General features: G+C 34.9%; 1 protein-coding gene across 1 annotated transcript in view; it reads left to right on the top strand.

Moving 5' to 3' along the window:
• The window catches only part of htt (huntingtin), a 1,164,033-nt gene that overhangs the window by 965,010 nt on the left and 181,460 nt on the right, over window positions 1–17,563 (top strand). The window contains exons 49-50 of the mRNA XM_090393484.1: window positions 1,365–1,520; window positions 2,361–2,548. Of these exons, the coding sequence (XP_090249610.1) occupies window positions 1,365–1,520; window positions 2,361–2,548 (344 nt within the window). The remainder of the gene's footprint in view (window positions 1–1,364; window positions 1,521–2,360; window positions 2,549–17,563) is intronic.

Genomic DNA, 17,563 nt, shown 5'->3' with positions numbered 1-17,563 from the left:
ACAGCACATTGCACTTCTCCCTTTTATTTGACAAACCTTACTCTACACAACTCACTTCAACCTACAGAACATCAACCACTAGTGCCCTCAATTCTGACCTCCAAGCCATCCTCCAATAAGACTCAGATAACGTCAACTTCAATGCTAGTAAAACCCAGTTCTGTCTTATTTCTCACAAAAATAGAACCATTTTCCCCCAGTATTATTTTTGATAACACTTAAATTTCCAGACACGATGAGATTTCTCTTCTTGGAATTACCCTGACATCAGGCCTCTCATGGCATAAACACATCACAACCATTGCATCCCTATTCCAAAAAACTAGGATTTCTCTTTTGCTTAAGATGTTACTTCACCTCTAAACAGCTGTTAACCTTATGCAAATCACACATCTGCCCAGTTATCAAATACCCCTCTCACATTTTGAGTGTGGCTCCTAAAAGCTCCCTCAAAATGCTTAACTCAATATAGAGGAGAGCAATTAGGTTGATAAATGACCCTTCTCTTACCAACCCACTCTCCTCACTTTCACATAGACGTTAGGTCTCTGCAATTTGTGTATTCTATAAATATTTCCATGGCAAATTTCCTCAACTCACTCAGTACTAAGCCCATTGGAACACTTACAGCTGCTTCCACATCCTTTCACAGTACACCTTGAAAGCCACAGAACAATTTTCTTTTCTCCTCCTTCATCCCTGCTACTTCTGTACTGTGGAATAGTCGCCCCCCCCCCTCCCAATGTATTTCCCAAGGAATACAATAGACAGACTTTTAAATGAAATGTAAACAAGTTTCTCCTTTCCCAACCCACTACCCATATACAGTACTAACATGCTATAGGTTGATCAACCAACCTCTCGTGTATTGGCCCAACATAAAATATATATAAATGTAATACATATAACATACAAAATGTGTTAATCAACTGTTTATGTTATTGGTAAGACCTTCCAGTCAACAGTAGGTTAAGTAGTTAAGTTTACAAAACTATTAGTAGGTAAGTTTTGGGGGGGAGTCGAAAGTTATACATGGATTTTCAACTGCGCAGGGGAGTGGGTTGGCACCCCTACCCCCTGATTGTTCAAGGGTCAACTGTCTACATTATGCTGTTAGGTTCATACGAAATACAGTTATTGCATCAACACAATTTTTATTCATAAAAAACCTAGGGTTGAAACTGTTTTAAGCTCATGTTCAAATTCAGCATGTCAAAATTAATGAGTCATCTACTTTGTTTCTAAAAAAAATTTGCAATGTGTTTTGCTCAGTATTAGTCTTGAAGTATTTTTTATCATTCTTTCAATATTTTAGTTGCTTTAAAAATGTCTTGGTATTAATTTTTCCCCTCCCACCTTTTTAGGTAGTTATTTTGTCTGATATATTTATGGAACGAGCACAGTTTGAATGGATGTTGGATACGCTATTAGATGTACAGAGAGTACATCCAGCAGAAGATGAAGTTATTGCTCAATATTTAATATTTGGAATCTGTAAAGCAGCAGCAGTATTGGGAATGGTGAGCCATTAGTAATATTTTGCTTTTCTTTGTATGTAGGATCATTCAAATGAAAAGTATGCAACTTTCTATATCCCAATAATTGACCAAATGATCATTTCCTCTCTTAGTACATGAAAATGGTTGCTTGTGTGTGTGGAAGGAAGAAACTCTTTAGTCTCATTATCGTGTATAAGTATTGGCATTAATGTGATAATCATGAATTCCCGTCAGACCACTCAGAAGAATCATTCAGAGTTGAACAGTGCATAGTAAATCATTTTTTTGTGGTAGAAGCTATGATACCAACCAATTTACATGCATGTGAAAGAAATGTCTGATGAGAAATTTTTTGACAATTCATAATTTACGAGCCAAATTCCGTGATAGATTATCAGAAATGCATACTATCCATCCTCTCAGCGACCCAGAAATTTACAGTGAATACACCATGCATGAAAAATTATGCTGAAATTTTCTTTGACAACTAGGATATACTGTTGTTTGATTTTCTAGATCAACTATGGTAGCACTATCAACCTGCAATGCTATTTAAAAATTAGGGGAATATTTGAAACACCTTTCCCACCTCTGGCTCTCTCTCTCTCTCTCTAATGCTTTTCATGTTTTGAGATCCCTAAACAGAGTTGTAGAATGAAGGCAGTTCAGTTTGGATGAAGAGTTATAAGTACTCGATCATTACTCATGCAGAAAAATTGCATGACAAAGAAATGTGTAGTTTCTAACTTCATTTTTCATTTGAATAATCCTCATTAAATGAAATTTTAGCAGTTAGTTATTGAAATTAAAGTTTATCTGATATGTAGAATTTGCTGTTGTGATGTGGCTTTTTCTCCTTAGGAACAAGATATGCTAGAAAGGTTAAGAAAATTAATGGAGCTTAGTTTGAAGAGTACATTTCTTCCCACTCGTATTGCATCATTATATGGCCTCTTATATTTATTAGAACAAGGTGAAGGAGATGAGTCATTCCCTTTACTACCAACAGCATCGGATTATGTTTTAAAGCATATAGACAACTCCAGTTTGTAAGTATTAATGACTGTTGGTTTTTTAAAATTACCTTTGTAATATGTTCTTTAAATATACTTCTCTAATTTCTCTAACTTTTGCATTGTGTGAAGTTGGGATACAATATAACAAGAATGTATTGAAAATCAGATTCATCATATTTATGCAAACAAATATAAATAAATGAAAGGGAACATGAAATATTAAGTATAAATAAATCAGTCGACTTTCTTTGTTTCATATTTATTTCCTTCATGATGCACTGATCACTGTATTTTGTCATTAATCTTGAAACAACACATCCAAAGCTGAAATAATTTAGAAACAAAGTTGAGTGTAAAATGTAAATTTATTATGCACTTTTAGCTAGAGTTATAATGATATGAACATTGTAAACATCTGCTTCCTTCCTATGAACAAAACTGTTGTATTATCATTGGTATCTTTGGAAGAGATGATGCTGGATGGCAGTCTAGATCTTTGAATCCCTCAACACAGTTCATTACCATAGTCTTCATAATTTCACCCCATTATCTGTTTCATCCCATTATCTATAAGGTGCTAAAATATCACCTTATCAGCTTTAAAAAACTCAAGAAGCAATATTTTATTGCTGCACCGTTTGACACTTCATTCATGATTAATAACATGTGCAACAGTTGTTTGGCAAGTAGTTAATATACCTGCTCCCCAGCTATAGGCTGTGGGTTTGCATTCTAAAAAAATGGATGTTTGTGATTGTCTTTAGGTAGTAGGTAAATTTTGTCTTGTGGGATCATAGTGCTATTTATTTGAGTTCTGAAGTGACTGGAAGAAGTACTATGTTTAATCTCTAGAGTGGGTTTTCAGATTTTGTTAAAAAAATAAATAAAATAAACAAAAAATCTTTAGCCCATCGACAGTACTGATTGTGCTTGCTGCTTTACAACCTTTTGTGGATGAGAGACGTAAAAATACAAGACCAGAATTTGGATGGTAGTTCTTTATATTATTATTATTATGTGTGACACCTCCAAAGACTCATCGAGGGAGGGCACTTATAGCTCTCTGTCTCCACCACTCAGTCCACCAACTACAACGAACCGCAACTGCTATCATCATCATCTATGCAATCTACTGTTCACCATACTAGTATTTTCACAGACAATCACAAACGCCCATGCCAGTGGCAGGATTCGAACCCACAGCCTTTTGGTTGGGGGAGCGGCTACGCTAACCACTCGGCCAACCAGGCCGGAATATATAGTCTTTATATTCTTTTCCAATTCTGTTCTTTCAGTTTCATCAATATAAGGAACACATCACATTTCTAGTTAACCTTATATTTTCCAGGAAAGGAACCTATATGTACTCTAAGAGAACATTCCAGAAATAAGCAAAAACACTTCTGTGTTGTTATTTCTTTTTTTTATTATTTCTTTACTTTTTAATTAAATGATTTCACATTCTCTTATAGCATGCATCTTTGGAAGAATAAGTTACTACAAATTTTATAAATAAGAGCAAAATTAACAGACAAAGGAAAAACAGTATTAGGATATAATGGTTGAATAATTAAATTAATACCATCTTAAATCTTAATTCAGCTCCACAAAATTCAGATATCCAATAAAAAAAGAGGGTACCAAACATGGCTTAATACCACATTTGGTTCTTTTTTGGATGGAACAGATATCATTTCAGAAGCTTCCTTGAATATTGTTTAAGCAATCTCTCTTTACTGTTAGAACATTTGATGTTTTGGAAATAAACAGAAATGGGAGCATATATGAAGGGTTTCCAAAAGGTAGCCCTTTTTTTTTCTTAACAATTTTTATTATCCCATGGTATTATTACACCAGATCATAGAGGTCAAGTTCATGTATTTTATACAGCACCTTTTCTGGGTTGTTATAGAGTTCACATTTGGAAATGTTCATACAGTTTACCAAATGCATTGGTGATGCTTCCTCGATGTTACAGATTTTGCAGGTGTGGAAGACTTTTATGCCATTGCTAAACTTGATTGGTCTTGTGTGGCCGGTCTTGAGGCGAGAGATCATGGTAGTGGCACTGCAATTAAACTTGGAGTTGATGGTAGCTCCTGGATTTTCTGCTAAGTACCAGTGGTGAGTCATGTCCTGAAGAATTGTTCTTTTTATGTTTTCTTTTTGGGTGGTTTTAAAAAGATCAAAATATGTGGTATCACTTGATATTGCGGCCATTTTTGCTACTTTATCTGCAGTTTCATTTCTCTTTAATCCCACATGGGATGGGATCCATTGGAAGATTATTTCAGAATCCTTATGTAGTTTGTTTATGTTTTTTGCTATGTCTCTAAGTATTCTTGATGGCTAGTGTAGCAGTTCTTAATAGCTTGAAGGGCTGCTAAGGAATCTGTGAAAAATACAAACTCCTTCAGGTTTTGTTTGTCCAAATATTGCAGTGCTGTGTTAATTGCTATTAATTCTGCATGGTATGAGTTGCATCCAATACTGTTAGTTGTTTTTAGTTCTATATTATGAGAGCCATCTTAACAATGATGAAGGAGAATAAGATAAAACATGATGGACAGATAGAACTTTTAATTACATTCCAAAAGACCGCCATTGCAGTGTGGTACCTGTTGCCTCACAGGCAATTCCCATTGCGAGATGGCAGCTACCATGTGAGTGTGGTCCAAAACAGGTGTCTATGAAGTTATTCATTTTTTGCAAGCAAAAGGGACTTCACTAAGTGACATTTACCTTGAACTGGTGAAAGGTGATGTCAAAGAAGAAGGTCTGTTTTTGGTGTGGTGACATTGAAGATCAACATCAGGTGGGCAGGCCTTCATCGAGCAAGACAAAAGACAACATTTCAAGCATTAAGGGCATCATTCCTGAAGACTGACAAGTGAAACTGCATTGAATTGCACAATGGTGAATTTGAAAGTTCACTGTTTATGAAATTGTTCATGATGTCCTCTGTTTTTGAAAGGTGTTCTCCCACTGGCTACCCCAGCAATCGTCAGAGAAGCAAAGGTGACACACATGGGGGGCTGTGTCTGGAGAATCTGTTGTGATACAGTAACAAAGGTAAGGATTTTCTCACTCACTTAGTCACAGGAGACAAAATGTGTGTTCATCACTTTACCCCAGACAGCACCCTCAGACTTCCATTTGTTCAGCCCCTTAAGAAACACCTATCCAAAAGGCATTTCACTATGAATGAGGAAGTTCATCGGGCAGTTCAATGTTGGTTACTGGCTTTGGGCATGGACTTTTTCAGTAGGTATTGATAAACTGACATATCACTGGGACAAGTGCATCAATAAATTTGAGGCTTTGTGGAGTGGTGCATGTTAGAGATTCTGATTATTATAAACAGCAATCTGAACTGCTGAATCTCATTTTCAACAATGAAAAACTTATTCATACCAGAAATGAAAAATTCTGTTTTTAAAAATAGAAACAAAATTCTAGCATCATATTTTGAGACAAAAAATATAACTTTTTACTACTGCAATACTTTTTTTAAAGAACTCAATAGTTCATAAACTAAAATATTCCCACTTGTTTTTGTAGACCCTTCGGAACACATTTGTTGCATAATAGTACTAGAAAGCCTTTCATTTCTTCCACACAAGCAAATATAAAGATGAATTTTGAAAATATGTCCAACCAAGTTGATGGCAGTAATAATGTACGAGGACTACTGATGAAATATTTATGGTGAAATTGTTAGCTGGGTCAAATATACTATCAAAAATTTGAAATCTCATTTTGCTAGATAGAACTGCTCATTTCTGTGGCTTACCTAGCAAGGATGCTATACTGGTCTGTCCTCTTTGCTTTAACAAAAAACTCATCAAATTTCCTGACAAAATCAACAACTTATTTCCACTACAGATACCATGGCTAGTGTTGACATTGTCTTTATTTACAAATGTTCCATTGGCTGAAATCCCTCAGTTTTTGCAAAAAAATTCCCTTCTAATGTACTTATATTGTTTAATTTCATCACGAATTCAGGCTACTTTAGCTGTAAAAACAAAATATACAAGAATATCAAAGATACCACTGTGAGGAGTTCACTCTCTCTCCCTTCCTGTCTTCTAGAAAATTATTATCAAAAGCATCTAGAAGACTCCTTGTTTGCATCCTGACAACTTTAACTATCATTGTTTGTATGCCACACAGATGTGACATCATGACATCTTTGCTATTATGGCCATATTCTGAAGCTGATCAATCCTTCAATCATAACAAAAATCCAAAGCCCTTGTAAATTCACCATGGGAAGGGATAGAAAAGCAACTCTTCCAGACATACTCCTCTCCAGCTCTCCGTTTGACATCCTGCACCTTTGGCATATTGTAGACCTGCCTTTGCAGAAAAATTGGCATTTTCATCATCAAAATTCTACCCAAAAGAGAGACATTGTCTACTTTAAGGCCACTTGCATTGGAGAAGACATTGTGTGCTCTTTTGAATAGAGGTTTGATAATGATGTCCTTAGATACATGCAGTCCTGTTTCTAAGAACTCCACTGCAGTATGTGGAATCCAGTCCCCTACATTGCTAGAATCTCAGAAATTATTTCAAGAATCCTAAAAAATTTTAGCCTGCTAGTTATTTTCTTTATTTCGATAAACTCTTCTCCATGTTATCCTCTGCCAAGGATAAACAGTCCCTTTTCCTCCCAGGTGTTATTAAATTCCTCATGATTGTCTTCCATAATACTTTGGACAAACAGGATACTTTGTTGAGAAGAGACATCAGGAACATGATTCCTACATCTTCTGTGGGAAAATCCCCAAAAAGTATGGGCTAACTCAGCATGGAAACACACAGTCCACAAATTTTCTGGTCATAGGCAATATGTTTTACATAGATGTCATTTCAATGTCAGTGCTTAAAGAGAGTGAAACAGCACTTATCTTCAACTTCATTCTTATCAAAAATTTGGGAAATCCTTATCCTTCTTAATTGGAAATAGTAACTTTGTACAATATATATGTAGTTGAGGACTTTTCATTTGAAGATTAATTATCCAGTCTCATACAGAGGTTACAGGATTTTTTCTCCCAGATGCCCAGATTTTTCATCCCTCAAAAAAGCAAACTGGTCAGATGAACACATGCAATATATAGACAAAGGAGACTACAGGAATAAAGATTAGTTACCCTATTCCATCTGCACTAGTTTGGATGCAGAGACCCACCCATACCTTCAAGGTATGGGTGAGCCTTGCATAAGCATAAAACATTTGTGTAGGTCCAGGAACAGAATGTGTAGGTCAGTTTTATTTTCACTTTATTGTGCTTACCCAAGCTCATGCTTGAATAAGCACACCACAGTTAATATAAAATCTCATTTGTTAAATCCATTGTTATTCCATTTGAGTTGTAAGTTACACTAAGGATGATCTCCATGTGCAAGATTGAAATATTTATTTATATACATATAACAAACCTTTTTTCTACATATTTCATGTTGGATAATATTTCTTGACAAAAATATAATAATTTATCTTTACAATAAATTAATTTACTTTCTGAGCCAGCAAAAAACCTTACCACAATATTTCATAACTTGTTGCCTATCAACAGCTTTCTTCCATACTGGTGTTTTTAATTATCAGGTATATCATATAATATCTCTTACATTTTGTTCTAAAGTAAACCTGATAATTAAAAACACCAGTATGGAAGAAAGCTGTTGATAGGCAACAAGTTATGAAATATTGTGGTAAGTTTTTTGCTTGCTCTGAAGACAGAACCCATTATAATGGGTGAACTGGACTGAACTGGCCACTACAATTCTTACACTTTCCTCCAGTGGAAGTTAACTGTATGTAGTATAACCTGCACACATTTTAGATATTTAAGCCTGTGTTTTAGCTGCTTCCCTGTCGTTCCATTTAAATGTATTCATCTGGCTTCCTGCTATACCACCCTTACTTCATCTGTTATTTGTTTTCATATTTAGTTTGCCATCTTAGGTAAAACGTATAAAACATAAGCTTAAATATCTAAAATGTATACAAGTTATACTACATACAGTTACTTCCACTGTATAAAATCATAGCACCAAAGAAATACTTTATTATAGTGAAAGGTTTACTGATGAATTTCCTTTAGCATTGCATTGATGAGATTTCCTTTAGCATTGCATTGATGAGATTTCCTTTAGCATTGCATTGATGAGATTTTTTTGCAAGTTTGTTGTAATGATTGATTTCACTATTATAGTGGTTGCTATAGTTAGAACTGATTGTTTATACACATATATGCTGTGTTACAATAATTATGCTGAAATGTGCATTTTTCTCATAGATTATGTACAATAACAAACTGCACTGGACAATTTGTACACATAGGTTTCTGTAGTTAAGCAATTCTGTAGGAATCTTTTGGTATTGTAACTACATTATAATATAAGGAGTTTATTAAAAATGAACAATTAAAACCCCAACAAGTTTGTGTGTCTTAAGACTTACTTTTGTTGTATAAAACTTTTTATGTACCACTACCCCGGATGATGTAAGTCTTACAATGCACAAAACTTGTCGGGTTTTAATTGTTTATTTTTAATAAACTCTTTATGTTACAATGTAGTCTCAATATCAAAAACTTCCTGCATTGAACAATGTTATAAAGGTCAAAGGAGTGCATGTAGACTATGTGTTAAGGCTTAAGTGCTGGAGAAACATGTTAGAGGCTTAATGGAGTGAAACAGCACTGAGAAAGGATAAAAAATAATATTTAATTCTTCCAGTATTTCATCTCAGTCACTGAGGCATCGTCAGGGAGTATAATATGAGACTTGTAACATACACAATATTACACACAAACAGTATAAAAACAATATATACTGGTTCTATACTACCACTGATATCTTATGCTGCACCTGCCTGAAAACATACACTAAAATCAAAGATAAACAGACAAAAACTAAACAGAGTTCAATGCCTTATAGCCATACGTATAATTAACACTTTCTTTGCCAAGCTGAAAATTGGAATTTCGTGTGGTGGCCAAATTTTTTTTATTTTTTTATTTAGTTAGCGCCGGCCACGCGATAACGCGTGATCGACCGTTTGGTGAGAACTCGCATTGCGTGATCAATCGATATCGTTCATTGCCAAGCTGAAAATTGGAATTTCGTGGTGGCCAAATTTTTTTTACTTTTTTTATTTAGTTAGCGACGTCCATGCGATAACGCGTGATCGGCCGTTTGGTGAGACCTCTCATCGCGTGATTGGCAATGAACATGTTAAAAGATACAGAACAATATCTTTCGAGGCAGCTTGCGTTATTGCAGCTGTAACACCAATCTGCCTGAAAATACAAGAATTATCTCTTGTATATGACGTCACTTCCGGAAGATATAATGAAAGTTACAACATCGATCCAAATTGCTACAAACGCCCGCTTCACTTCAGTAGATGGCCTCACCCAGCAAAGAGAACATGTATTAAGGAGAAGGAAAGCGCTGAAAGTGACGATTTTCAAATATACACTGACGGAAGCAAAACCGAAGGGAACGTTGGTTGTTCTTTCATTGCATACAACAGACAGTCCATTATACAAGAATGCTGCTGTAGGCTGCATCCTCTCTGTTCCAACAACTTGCTATAGTTCAGTCACTTACGTATTTCCGGGAATTAGAACTCAACACCTCTCATCAAAAGACAGCAACAATTTACAGTGATAGTAAAAGGCACTATAGACGGCATAAAAAACCAAAACAACCATATAGCATTAATAGAACAGAACAAGAAATCTGGTTCATAATCTCACTCTAGAGGGATGGGAAATCAAGTTCTGCTGGGTAAATACTAGGGTAGCAGGAAACGAGAGAGAGAGAGAGAGAGAGAGAGAGAGAAGCAGCTAGAAACGAACGGCTTGAAACTAGTTACCAAAATTACTTGAAATCTGCTATAAAAACACTTGCAGAAGAGAAAAGCCTAGACTTGCGGGAAGAAGAATAGAAGACATCAAAAAATGGATCAACAACAAAAGAATTCTTGCCAAGCATCAGAAGCGGACTCCGGCTGAAAAGATACTCCATTTCTCCAGGTTTAACCACGCTACTAACGGGACATGGAAAACTAAGACACTACTTACACATATTCCATATCCTGTAACCGCCATCATGCACTTGTAGTCCACACCTTCAACAGACTCTTGACCACATACTCTACGACTGTCAACTACTGGACTCCATCCAGGAGCCCCTAATACAACATCATCACTTCCGAAGACAAGTGGCCAGTGTCAGAACAGAGACAATATTATTATTCGTGACACCTCCAAGGAGTCCGAAGACTCATCGCGGGAGGACACCTACTGTACAACTCTCCGCCTTCACTACTACACAGAACCTCTACTACCAATCAACTACATCAACGTCATCTACTGCCCACAACCACCAGCACCATCACTAGTATTTTTAGTCTGTAAATTGCATGTGTTCTGAAGGGCTGATTTGTCTGTATGTGGGATGAAAAACCCGTGTTTCCAGAAGAAAAAACCCTGCCCTCCATATGAGATCAGCTAACTCACCTTTGATTGAAAAAGTCCATATAAAGATTCCTCCTGTCATGACGAGAATCGAACTAAGGCCTTTTCCAATCGAAGGGCGCAATATACCATCGTTCTTCCAATTTCACTATGGAGGCACTTCGAAAAGTATTACTCAGAATTAATTAAATTTGTCAATAAGATCAACTTTCAGTGCTTGTAGTCCAACATAAATTACTGATATTGTGTATTATATGGTGTTAATATATTAAAATATTAATGTAAATATGAATATTGATATAAAAATATAAATGTAAATATGAATATTGATATAAAAATATAAATGTAAATATGAATATTGATACAAAATATAAATGTAAATATGAATATTGATACAAAATATAAATGATAATCAGTACATGTAATATAAGCACTGTATGCAATGGAGCATGTAGGAATAAATTACCATTGGGAGTACTATTGGGAGGAAAACACACACACACATTCACTTTTTCACTTCTTTAAGCCTCTAATATGAGTGCATGTAGATTGATAGTCATGTATGTTGGACATGGTTTACAGTTAACTGATTTTCAACAGTGTATTATCATAGACTGCCATATTGGTTGTCGCTTAGTTTGCGTGATTGCAGCACAATTACAGCATTCCAAAAGTGACTGAATAATTTCATTAAAAAAATCAAATGTTGTGGTGAGGTAACAAGAAACAGCTATATGCTCAAATCTGCCTGACCTTAGAACATTGTTACCACATTTGTGGGTGGTGCACCTAAGACTTCCTCAGAATGCTTGGTCATATTCACAAGAGAGTATTTTACTTAATGGATGATCCCGCTCTCACTGATTCCCTCTAGTTGTTTTCTCGTTACTGTATTATTATGGGTGATGTTCCACTGAACTGGCCACTACAATTCCTACACTTTCCTCCAATCATATACAAATATAAGCAACTGCTGGTCAACATCCATATACATACATCCAAGCTAATCATATCAACTTCTCATCCTCCTCCTCCATTCCTGCACCTCTATTCTTTGAAACAATTTTCCCTATATTTTGTACCCATTGATTACAACCCTCAGCTTCAAGAAACACATTGGCATGTTTCTTTCTTTTTTCTAATTGCCTTTCGACATGTTGTAGCTCAGGTCTTGGGACTTCTCTTGTGTGTGAAGCTGATATATATACCGTATTTTTCTGTGTATAAGACGAACCCTACTTTTTTGAACCCCAAAATCAAGAAATCAATATTTTAAACATAAAACAGAACACATTTGATATTTTTTTAAATATTGAAAGTATATTTAGTAATTAGGTAATATTTTTAAGATACATACTGAGAAATTATGCATTACCCTCAGTTCTGGGCATATCATTTTCTTCATTGTTTTTTTATTTTCGGACATCTATAGACTAGTGCTCAAAATATTGTTAATGCATTAACTTACCCCACCAACAAGTTGCCAACGTATGAATGCTCTCAGAGTTCTGATTAGTTTATTCAGAATCAGGCATTAATGACGTCAATCAACAGAGTTAGCAAAGGCTAGTGATTGCCGGAAGCCTGTTCACAGAGACAAGGTACCGGTAGTTTTGCCACGGCAACCGCAAGGCTCTCAACCGGTTACCCCCTCTGTATAAGATGACCCCCATTTTTTGGTCTACAATTTTTTGTAGACCTAAAAATTTTAGAAAAAAGTATCATCTTATATTCAGAAAAATACAGTATATATTCTTTATTTAAGAGGAAATGGCATAAAATGATGAAAAAAAAGTATTTTAAGAGAGTGCTGGAAAGGGAGGAAAAGTACTATTCAGATTTATAATAATTCCTAGTTGGTTTTCAGTCAGAAATCAGAGCATTCATAGCTATAGTTATTTGTCCGTAACCCCTGTGTTCATGGAAGGGATGTGCATACAAGCAGACATTATCCCAAGCAGTGTTTTGATATTAAGATAATAATACATATTAGAAGAATGTCTGCACAGTATTATTGTTTATAAATAGTTAATTTTATTAAAGCTACCAGTTTTACTGTTACTTTGAACAACCTCCTCTGGATCTCACCATTGTAATAGGTATTATATTTAGCAAATATAAATAGAAGAAATTATAGTTATGTAATGACTCCACAGTGTATAAGGAATTCTTCATGGTAAGGTATTCTACACTACACACATCTCGTGTGGTGTAGAGTGTTTTCCTACAATAAATATAAAAATATGTCTATTATGAAATGAAGTTGATATTTTTCAGTTCATGTTTGGAAACATATGTAACTCTTCTACTACATGTATAGTAAATGAGTTTCATGTGGTTTATTTTAAGAAAGTTTCACATATTTTCTCACATACCCAATTGCAGAGAACTGAACAGGGCTTTTGACTTAATGTCCAGTCTTCACCTTCTTGTGATGGATCCTATTAGGTATCTTCCTAAATACTGAATGAATGAGGATGGGTTGGTAATTTGGCACTTAGCTGATCAAATTGCAATCTTAATAGCTTAAACCACAATGTAAAATGATACAGAATGGCAGAATTTCATGCCAACTAAGGCGTTGTCTGGTTAAACAAGGCCTCAAATTTCTTTTCGTCAGAAAACCAAATTAAACAGCACAAAGTCAGCTACTGAAACAAATCGCAGCTCAACATCAGCAGAGGTCAAAATTGGTACTATCAATGCAGAAGAAGCATGAATTGAAAAGAAATAGAACTAGCAGAAGAATTGGATAAGTACCACATCAATATAATTGGTATGAATGAAACAAAAAAAAACAAAAATAAGTGAGATCTTTCTAAGTAACAAATACAAAATGTTACATTCAGGCAATAACAATCAGGGAAAGGAAGGAGTAGCTACAGTATTCGACATTAAATATAAGGATAATCTTCTTGAATGGAAGGCAGTATCAAGTAGAGTGATGTGAGCAAATATCAGAATGGGGAACTGGACAGTGAGACTTATTTGTTATGGTTCCACAAAAGATTCTACTCTGGAAGAAATGGTGAAATTTTTTAAGGCATTAGAGAAGGCAACTTGCATAATGAAAAGGGAAATTTTAGTCCTTATTGGAGATCTAAACAGGAGAGTAGGAAATGATTAACCTGACATATAGAAATGTTTTGGGAAAATTTGGAGAAAAGCACAAAGCTAATAATAATGATAAGTGCCTGCTGAATTTCTGTTCAAGATATGGATTAGTTATTGCTAACACCATGTTCCAACATGTACACAAATTCACATGAAGAGAAGATGCAAGAAATAAGAAAATCTCATTGACTATATTATAGTTGATGACAATGTTTTCCCACTGGTTCAGGACACAAGAGTATAAAGAGGATTTGAAAACAGGAAGTGATCACTATTTAGTTTTGGGCAGGATAAAATTGAATTTAATATTGAAAAGAAGAGTGTGTAAGAAAATTTTAAAACAAATCAAAGTTGAGCTGCTTTCAGAGGTGAACTGTAGACTCAAATACACAAACATCATCAAAAAAAAAGCAAGAGTTTGAAAACACCAAACCTTGGAAATTCATTGGCAAACTCTAAGGAAATCATTGATTGATTCAGACAAAAAAGGTATGTGCTGAGGTTGTTTATAAGGATAGAAAAAATCAGAACTCATTGGTGGACTCAGTAAGTTAAAGAGGAAATGAAGAAAGCATATCGAAAGTTTTCCTAGCAATTAATTCAGCTAGGAAAAAAATTTATCTTTATATTTAAGAAAAAAAGAAATAAAAAAAGAGAATATAAAGAAAAAAAAATTTTCCTTATATTATCTTAGAGAATATAAAGAAAAATGTAAGAAAGTAATGCACTGTTTAAAACTAGCTAAACAAAAGTCATGGGAAGACTGGTAAGAACATAGAAAATAAATGTCAGGAAGGTAGAAAAATATTCTAGAGTCTATTGAAAAAGCTTAGAAATGGAAGAAAAAGTGCTGTAAAAGGAATTGGATTATAAAGGTGATATGAAAATTGAAGATATCTTTATCTTCAAAGATAATCCATATGTCTTGAGTAATTACTTTGAAAGACAGTTACATGAAACAAGCAGTGTCAGCATGATGGTAGAAAACTCCCAACATGCAGTCAGGAATACATATCCATACTTGAAACAGAAAGAGTCATCAAAATCCTAAAATGTGGAAAGGCAGCTAGAGTACATGAAATTCGACAAGCAATGCTCAAATATGGAAGCTCCGTAAGTTTTACAGTGGCTGCATTGCATAATTCAGAAGGCCTGGTAAGAGAATCAAATTCTGGATGTTTGGAGTAGAGCTCTCATAGCACTTATCTATAAAAAGGAAAATAAAACTGTATGCAAGAATTACAGATGTATTTCTCTACTTAGCGTTCCTGGTAAGATTTATGCAAGTATATACTTGGGAAACGGCTAAGAAAACTTGTGGAAGGGAAGGTTGGTGAAGAACAAGGTGGATTTGGGTCAAATTGTCAGGATCAGATTTTCACTTTAAGACAAAGTGTTGAGAATCTTGGGAATATAACAAGGATTTATTATTATTATATTGTCACTTTCATGGAGTCCAAAGACTCATCATAGCAGACCCAAACCGTCCACACAATTTATCATATCTCTCCTTGAACCCATTAACAGATAAAGCACTTGCAACTGACTCTGGTAACCCATTCCACTTACAACTCTCTAAGCAAAAAAAAATCTAGTCCTTACAACCCTATTAACCACACCTTTATTCAACTTCTAGGGATAACCCCCTTGTTCTGACCTCTCCAGCCAAGTGCTGAAATATTTCCCCTGCATCAATCCTATAAAACCAGTTAAGCAACTTAAATGTTTCTATCACATCTGCTCTTTTTTTTTTTTTCATATCAACAACTTCTGCAATCCACCCTGCCCCCAGTCTATCCTCATAGAGAACATTCCACAGACCATTTACCATTTTTCACTTGCCTCTGAATCTTCTCCACTGCTTCCTCATCCCTATGAAACCCAGAAGACAACACCTGAGCACAGTAATCCAGATGTGGATGTATCAAGGCTTTATAAAGATGAATAACAACTTCCTTATCTCTACTTGTTAATGTGTTCTTCAATAGCCAAGTAATATTATGCACCACCTTAGCAATATGTCCTCTAAACTTTACCTCTCTGTTTACCACCACCCATAAATTTCTAGCTTCATCTGTTTCCTAGAGTACAGGGCCATCAATATGATGGCACTGCTTGTAATCTGTTTATCCCTACATGCATAACTTTACATTTCTCCATATTAAACTGACTCCCATTATATATAAATTCCCACATCCTATTAACTATTACTCTACCTAATTTTGTATCATCAGCAAACAACTGAATATTTCGTTTCAGGTTATTTCTTGTATCATTTATGTACAAATTAAACAGCAAATGGTCCATGCACACCACTAGTCAGCTGTTTTTGCCTCATTTCTACCCCTCCATATACCACTTTTTGATATTTATTCAGCAGCCATCCTCTTATCCACTTAACCAGTGTTATATCCATCCTCATTTGTTCTAATTTGGATAACAGATTTCCGTGTGGTATTCTGTGAAATGTCTTTGAAAAATCCAGCATTATCATTGTGTAACAATTTCCTTTATCCAACTCAGCTGTTACTCTCTTATAAAAAAAAGATAGTAAATTAGTAAGGCTTGACCAACCTTTCACAGTGTTATGTTGCCACTCATGCAACATAAATTCCCTTTATGACCAATTTTTCCAATACTTTTACCACTATGTCTGAGATACTGATTGGTGTATATTTGTATTTATATAATTTTATTTTATATATTGGTATATTTTATATAATTTGTATTTAAATGTTGTTGATATGGAAAAGGAATATGACAAGGTGCCAAGAGGGAAACTCTTCAAAATTCTGTAGTTATATGGTGTAAATGGGACATTTTTTTTTATCAAGCAATACATAGTCTCTGTGGAACCTGTATGTCCACAGTTAGAATTGATGGTTTGATGTTAAAAGGTGTGTGACAAGGATGTACCCTTCATAATATGGATCATATTATGAAGAAAAGTGGTGATGGTTTAATGTCAAATCTCGTGTCAGATAAGGATGTATATATCATCCCCTGTCAGATAAGGATGTATATCATCCCCTGTTATTCATTATCTATATGGATCACATTATGAAGGAAAGTGGTATTAAACCTGATATCAAAATTGGAGATGTTAATGTCAGCTGTTTGCTTTATGCATATGATGTTATTCTTCTAAATAAATCCGCTACAAGTCTGCAAGATTCCCTGACTAAATTGAATAATTGTCGTAATAAATATGGTATGAAGGTTAGCAATAACAAAACAAAGACAATGAAAATAGGCAGAAGCATTGAAAATGTCAACTGCATTATGAATGGAGAACCTAAAGAACAAGTAAAACATTTCAGCTACTTAGGCACACGATTTTTAGTGAAGATGGTAAATTAAATAGGGAAATGGACAATAGAGTCAACAAAGCTGGTGTGGTAGGAAGTGAACTGAATAAATTTATATGGAA

The sequence above is a fragment of the Typopeltis vanoorti genome, chromosome 5 (assembly GCF_054136105.1).
Source record: "Typopeltis vanoorti isolate ZY-2024b chromosome 5, IOZ_Tvanoo_1.0, whole genome shotgun sequence".
Lineage (NCBI taxonomy): Eukaryota > Metazoa > Arthropoda > Arachnida > Uropygi > Thelyphonidae > Typopeltis > Typopeltis vanoorti.
This window is presented reverse-complemented; position numbering and strand designations above follow the sequence as displayed.